Source organism: Leptopilina boulardi, unplaced genomic scaffold (assembly GCF_019393585.1).
Source record: "Leptopilina boulardi isolate dan_hultmark-lab unplaced genomic scaffold, ZJU_Lbou_2.1 LbouV2_377, whole genome shotgun sequence".
Classification (NCBI taxonomy): Eukaryota; Metazoa; Arthropoda; class Insecta; order Hymenoptera; family Figitidae; genus Leptopilina; species Leptopilina boulardi.
Genome location: NW_026137948.1, coordinates 1483903 through 1491941, shown reverse-complemented (window position 1 = coordinate 1491941; position 8039 = coordinate 1483903). Strand labels below are relative to the sequence as shown.

The following is an 8039-nucleotide window of genomic DNA, read 5'->3' as shown; positions in this document are numbered from 1 at the left end:
ATTAGTTGTTGCATATAACCGCAATATTCTACTAGCTTTAGTTAACCAACGAGAATGTACAATTGGTCCTGGTTTGATGTTAGCTAAATCTATTGAATAGAAGCCATTTGAAATTGCATTAGCCATTTTATACAAGTATTTTACATCAGTAGATAATTCACGTTCGTCTTTATCTTCCATTGTTGGAGGCATGTTTTCCAGTGTGATCATTTCAAAATCATTTACTACCTAAAAATAAAATATTTAGCTCTGTATAAAAATATAATTTTCTTATTTTAATTCGTTTTGAACTTTAAACAGCAAAATAATAATAAGTAAAATATTCATTACCTGCAATTTTTCACATTCCTGAATGTCTTTGAATAGCTTTCCACTTGATGCCCGCGGACCTCTTGTAACCGTTTTTTCCAATGTATCATACAAATGGCGAAATGGCAGCTCATTGAAATGTAGAAGATATACTCACCAATGTAGTGGTTTTCCCAATTGTTTCTCGAATAATCGTAAAATACCATTTTCTGTGCCAGTGTTCACTGGCTCACTATCACAACAAATGCCAATTAATTGTTCAATTGATAATGTTTTGTTAGCGAAAAATTCATTTAATTTTATTTGTTTAGTTTTTGCATCTTCTTGATGACCCAAATTTATATATCCTATTAACTCCGAATTTGGCTCTTTCAAAACAACTAAATGAGGTTCTTTAACCATATTATTATGGAATTTCCCATCAATTATCTCTCTAGTCCATGAATCGTTTTTTCTAGCATCGAAAGAGAATGCAGTTATGCAGGAACTTGTGTGTTGTTTACGAAGCACTGCATCCCTAGATTTAACTTTCTCTCTAGCCACTTTAGCTTTATCCATAATGACAAGTTCTCCATGACCATCTCTGAAATTTATATCCTCGAAAAGAGATGTTGCTAAACATGAACCCACTCTATCCGAGATTCCAAATCTATCACACATCATAGCGAAATTCGTAGCGTCAAATCTTTTAGTATAATGTCCTCGTTTTACTGGAGTATTTTCGTTCCTAACCTCTTCATTTTCGATTGTATCTACATTTGATTGAAGCGGAATGTATGTTGGATCGTCACTAACTGTTAGAAATCTTGATATTGTCGTTGATTTTATCGGTAAAATGTCTTCTAAATATTCAGGTATTGTCAATTTTCTATCATTGTGCTGATCCATCATGAATTCTGTTAAATGTTGTGGAATTAAACCACACGAGCATTTTGTACTTTTTATATTGCAGTTGCATTTACCAATATAAAACAATTCTGCCAATGAATCTGCACTGAAAAAACGTTGGGCGAGAGGTTGGCTTTTTATGTTCAACCGTTAGGTTAAAAGTAGGCTTTTCGTAAAGTACTCACTTTCGTCTTTGTCGAATGTGCCTCACAATTTAGGGAGAAAAATTAGGAAAATTTAGGCCCAAAGGTGTCGATCACATGCTTTCCCTATTATTGGCATAGATGTCGCGCTTCAGTTTCTAGTTTCAAAATTTCCTATATATGTACTGCGGCATATATATTTATACGCGTGTTTCGTCGAATAATGTGTTTTTGTGATAAGTTATAAATGATTATGGATTTGTTTTTAAGTCAAAATAACTTTTTCCATTTACGTGATCTTTTCATATGAAAGTATATAATATATAACTAGTACACCGAACTATTATATACATAAACATCACAGACTTTTATGTATACCGCTAACCTATAAATTGCATGTTTAGTTTTTCTAAATACAAATAAAAAAATAATATCAAGTTTTTAAGCACGTTTATATGTATCCAAATTATTTGTCAATTTTTTTATTTATACTTTTAATTATCAGACTTGTATGCACACCTAACCTATAAATTGCATGTTTACTTTTTCTAAATATAAAATTAGAAATAATGAAAATAAACTATTTAAATTCATTTATTAAAATATTTTAATTATTATTTAACATTGGTATTTTGATATTGATATTAATATATTCAAATTGATATTTTATTTTTAAAATTTATCTATTTATATTAATATGGAAGAAGTTAACAATCTATCTATTTATAATTTAATACAAAAACTTTAATTCTGATGAAAGATTTCAGTTTTAATGTTAAAATATGCATAATTCACAATGTGTATAAGTACAGTAATGCTAAATTACATATACTCATGAAGTATAGCATCGTTTCCTTTTTTAAATCAAATTCCATCCCAAATCTTGGAAAAGACAATCTAAACTCGGAACTTGTTGCCTTTTGTTCTTCCATTATTGAGGATGATTTAAAAATTGCAAATAGTTCCCTTATATTGTTTCAAATTGTTATTTTCCTCATAATTAAAAAGCAAAACAAAAGAATCTTTTGAGGATAACAATTAGCAAATTGTAAACTGCCTTGTCTGCCAACCAAGAAAACTAAAAACTTCTATTCTTCTTGCTGCCAACCTTGTAAAAACATACACCAGTGCCACTATTAATGAACTAAGCAAAATGGCGCCAAATTTAAATTAATAAAAATAAAGTAAATTTTTCAAAATAACATTATTGTAAAAAAATTGAAACGACAAATATATTTTACAATTAAAAATTTTTATATCTTAAAGCTCTTATTATTTTTCACAATTAACAGTTTCAAAAAATAAAAATTATAGATTAAATTCAAAAAGTTTCCCTATGATATAAAATAATGTGCATATCTAATTTAAACTACGAATTAACAAAAGTGATTAAAGTTTTTTTTTACTGTTTTTGAGACGGTTTATAAAGAAAAACATTTTTTTTTTCTAAAAAAAATTTCAAAAAAAGATAATTTATTAGTTAAAAGCCAATTTTAACTCTTTTGTTAGTATTAATAATTACTATTTCCACTTTTAAAAAAAAATATTATGGCAATTTTAGTGAAAAAAGTTGAAATTAATTAAAAAATATCAATTTTGAAAATTTCGGGGGCTCGAAATTCGTTTTGGACCTCTGGTTCTTTGAACAAATTTGCTCAGAATAATCTATAGATTATGTTTTTGCTATACGCTTCATCGAAAAAAAATTTGACCCGCCCTAGTATAAACATATATGGTTCCAAAAATTCAAAAATCATAATTAGAACCTCGAGGAACAAAGGGTTCGCGAGATACTGCGCGGGACTGTGGGTGGTTAGGAGTGGGTGGCTGTGGGTGGTGCACAGTGGATGACTGTAAAGTGAAAGGTGCGCGGCAGATGAGCGCGTACGGTCACCGGGCCCGTTGGTAGTCCATGCGTCAAGTGGGGATGAAGTTCAGTGGTGAGATGTTCTGAATGGTGGGGACTACATGTATCTCAGGCGATTCCCGTGGCAAGGAAAGTCATTCTGTTCCAGCTTCCAGAATCAGCAGCATCAGACCTCCAACAATAGCCATATATCTACAGCAATCCTCTTCAGAGGTCTCATTCCAGTACAAAACTTTGTTGAAGAAGCAGTACCAAGAGCATCAGCGTAAGTTAACCTTAGTCTTATATTCTTATATATAAATTATATTATATTAATCATAATCCTTTTTCCTGTTTTAGATTCAAGAATATCAAGTCAATCTTCCTACAAGAGACAAACATTCATTTGCATTGCCAAATTTTATAGCAGCATTGTAAGTTTACTCAAATTCCATATCTTTGTATACATTTCTCTTAATATTCATAAAATTGATTGTAATTCTATTTATGTTTCAGATATACTAAAAGCAGTAGAGTGAAGCTTCGCAACATCATCTTCGGCAGACATCTTTAAAATCGAGCACTACCCCCACCCCACCCCTTCACCTCCACTACTTCCTTTCCAACTTATTCCAAATTCTTTTGATAGGTTTTTCAGATTTTTTTTTTTAGGTTATTTTCAGCGTTCTTTTTAGCATTCTTTTAGCGTTATTTTCAGAGTTCTTTTTAGCATTTTTTCAGCGTTCTTTTTCAGATTTTTCAGCTTTTTCCTCATACAATCCTTTTCAGAATTTTTAAAAAATGGCTAATCGTAGAAATATCGAAACATCTAAACCATACACCTCTATTGATAGTTTCAATGAGATTTGTGAAGCCTCAGACAATTTCATTGATGCTGCCAATATAGAGTTATGCTCTAGAAAATCCGGTGACGATCGACTCATTAGTGCATTTCAGTGGCATCACAAGTCTAGACAAAATTATGCAATTTTAATTAAATTTTTTAGAAAATATAGCTTCTCAGTTCCTCAAAAACATAGAATCTTAACGTTATTACATCATATAAATTACTTGAAATGCCACTTTGATTCGCTAATGAAGCACGGTGCAGGACTTAATCAAACAAATGAAAAAATTAAATGGGCTCTAACTGATTCGGCTTTTAATAATCGACTACAAACCGGTACAGTCATTAATTTAAGTCACTTAGATGTTAATGAATTTTTAGATGATGCCTTTGTTCCTTTTGAAAATCATATTAGAACTTGCTTAGACACGTTCGGTCCGTTGAAAGTATATACAGTATTCAATGCAAAATATAAAAAGCTTTTACCTGACGGTACTACAGAATTCGATATAAAATATTTCATTAATAAGTCAGAGACAATTTTCCCTTCAACTGAGTTACGCGATTGGTATAATGATTATGTAAAACAGAAAACACTTAAAGAAATTGAAGATTTTCAAGATAAAGAATCAAATTGGCAACTCTATTCAATCCATAGATTAGATGTCAATATTAACAAATACAATCCTTTGCGTGTTGGTTCTTTCATTGATCTACCGCCATCTATTAAAGCTAAACGTGCTTGTGTCAATGTCAGAAATGAAGAGGATAATGAATGCTTCAAGTGGGCAATATTATCGGCATTGTATCAAGCTTCGTCAAATCCATCTCGTTTGCAAAACTATGAAAATATTCAACATCAGTTAAATTTTACAAATATTAAATTCCCCGTAGCACTCAATGACGTTGCAAGATTTGAAGTGCTTAACAATATTTCAGTAAATGTTTACTGTCTTGTTAAACGAAAGGGGAAATTTACCGTCTCGCCAATACACCTAACCTCGCAGAAACAATCCAAACATGTTAATCTTCTACGTGTTGATGATCGCTATATTGATGAGGACGATGATAAAGAAGATTCCGCAATTTCCAACAAATTCCACTATGTTTGGATAAAATCTCTATCACGTCTTATAAATAACCAAGTGTCGACAGATGGACATGCGTTATTTATTTGCGATCGTTGTCTTCACTACTTCAGAAGCAACGATAAACTTACCGAGCACGTTGAGGATTGCCAAAAAATGAATAACACCAAAATCATCTTACCTAAACCAGGATCTAGTAGTATTCAATTCAAGAACTTTAGTAATAAAGAAAAAGTACCATTCATCATATATGCAGATTGCGAGAGTCTACTAGTTCCAGGGGAGAATTCTTCATCTATGGGATGTCACACAGAAGTAGTTCAACAACATCAACTTCTCAGCATTGGATTCTATTTAAAGAGTTATGATGACTCTTTAAATGAATACCGGGCATCACCCAGGAATGAAGAAGATCCGGCGAGATGGTTTGCAAAAGAGTTGAAAAAGTTGGCGGAAGAAATTGAACCTACATTTATGGTAAATATTCCAATGGATACTCTAAATGCAGATCAAAAAGCCTCATTTAAAGTAGCTAATATTTGCCATATTTGTATGAAAACTATCAAGCATGGAGAAGTAAAAGTTAGAGATCATTGCCATCTGACTGGGGTGTATCGAGGTGCAGCCCATCAAGATTGTAATGTCAATTATCAAGATTCTCGAATAGTTCCTGTAGTCTTTCATAATTTAAGTGGTTATGATGCACATTTTATTATTAAAGCAATCGCGAATGAGTTTGAAGGTAAAGTTGACGTTCTTCCCATTAATAAGGAAAAATATATTAGTTTTACAAAACATGTTGAAGCAAGTCTCATTAAATTTAGATTCATTGATTCATTTAGATTTATGGCATCATCTTTAGACAAATTAGCATCATATTTAAATGAATATAAAATTGTTAAATCAAACTTTTCAGCTTATAGTGATAATAAAGTTAATTTGTTAACCCGAAAAGGAGTTTTTCCTTACGAGTATCTCGACTCTAAGGAAAAACTCGAAGAAACTCAGTTACCCCAAAAAGAACGCTTTTATAGTACATTGAATGATTCAAATATATCAGATCAAGAATATTCACATGCTCAGCAAGTATGGTCAGAATTTAATTGTAAAAGTCTTAGTGATTATGTTTATTTATATATGAAAACTGACATCTTGCTGCTTGCTGATGTATTTGAAAATTGCCGTGAACAATGCTTAAAAGCATACGGGTTAGATCCTGCACACTATTACACGACACCGGGTTTTACTTGGGATGCTATGTTAAAATATACAAATGTAAAACTAGAACTGCTCACTGACATTGATATGATAATGTTTATTGAACGTGGTATAAGAGGGGGCATAAGTCAATGTACAAATCGTTATGCCAAAGCAAATAATCAATATATGAAAGAGCACAATGTCAATGAGGAGACTTCTTACATTGTATATTTAGACGCTAATAATCTATATGGTTGGGCCATGGTACAGTCTCTTCCCTATGGTGATTTCAAGTGGGTTTCAAAATTTGACAATAGCTTTAATTTTAACGTTGCAGATGATGCAACTATAGGTTATATTTTGGAAGTTGATTTAGATTATCCTACAGAACTACATAATATGCATAATGATTTCCCATTTTGTCCTGAACACTTGAAACCACCAGGGTCAAAGCAAGAAAAGCTTCTAACTACTCTCCAACCGAAACGAAAATACATTCTCCATTATCGTGCACTTAAACAAGCATTAGCCAATGGGCTTAAGTTGATTCACATCCACCGCATTTTACAATTTAAACAGTCAACTTGGCTTAAAGATTATGTCGATTTCAATACTAGTCAACGAACAAAGGCTAGTAATGAATTCGAGAAAAACTTGTTTAAATTAATGAACAATGCGGTGTATGGTAAGACAATGGAGAATGTACGTAATCACGTAAACGTGAAACTCGTGACAAAGTGGGAGGGTAGGTATGGGGCAGAAGCATTAATTGCTAAACCTAACTTCCACACGCGAGCTATCTTTAGCGAAAATTTGATAGCTGTGGAACTTAGGAAGACTGAGGTGTACATGAATAAGCCGATTTATATAGGTCTTAGCGTGTTAGACATCTCAAAAACCCTTATGTACGATTTTCATTATGATTATATGAGGAAAAAGTATGGAAACAACTGTAAACTGCTTTATACTGACACTGACAGCCTTATTTATAATATCAAATGTGAGGATGTCTATTCTGATATGAAAGCAGACATTTTCAAATTTGATACTTCTGATTATCCCATGAATAATATATATGGCATTCCGCAAGCCAACAAAAAAGTGTTAGGTCTTATGAAGGACGAATGCAATGGGAGGATTGTCACTGAATTTGTTGGTTTGCGTAGTAAAATGTATAGTTTACGTGTGGATAATCAAGATTTCTTAAAAAAGGCAAAAGGTGTAAAGTCTAATGTAGTTAAGAAACATATAACTTTTAATGATTACATTTATTGTTTAAAAAATATTAAAATCCAATCTCGAACTCAATATTCCATTCGCTCCAAACTCCACAAGGTCCTTACTTTAAAACAGAAAAAAATAGCCCTAAGTCCCTATGATGACAAAAGATTTTTATTGAAACACAACACTGACACTCTTGCATGGGGTCATTATATTATAGAAAGAGATAAAGCCATAGAAAACGATGTAGAAATGATAGAATTATAAAATAGAATTTAAGTATTTATTGTAATAGAATATAAGTATTATATTGTAAATAGAAAAGAGAAATCTAATTTTATGTATATTTATGAATATTTATTGATGTTATTTATTATATTGATAAATATTTTATTGATGTTGTTATACACATTGGTTTTTAAATAAATGAAAAATTTTTTCTATATACTCTGAAACTTTGTCTACTTTTATTTAATAGAACCTTAATATAGTTTAAC

The 8039-nt window shown here is 31.4% G+C and overlaps 1 protein-coding gene across 1 annotated transcript; it reads left to right on the top strand.

Moving 5' to 3' along the window:
• Positions 1-3987: 3987 nt before the first annotated feature.
• On the top strand, positions 3988-7809 carry LOC127287915 (uncharacterized). Its single transcript, XM_051315067.1, has one exon. The coding sequence runs from the start codon at positions 3988-3990 to the stop codon at positions 7807-7809; it is 3822 nt and encodes a 1273-aa protein (XP_051171024.1).
• Positions 7810-8039: the final 230 nt, after the last annotated feature.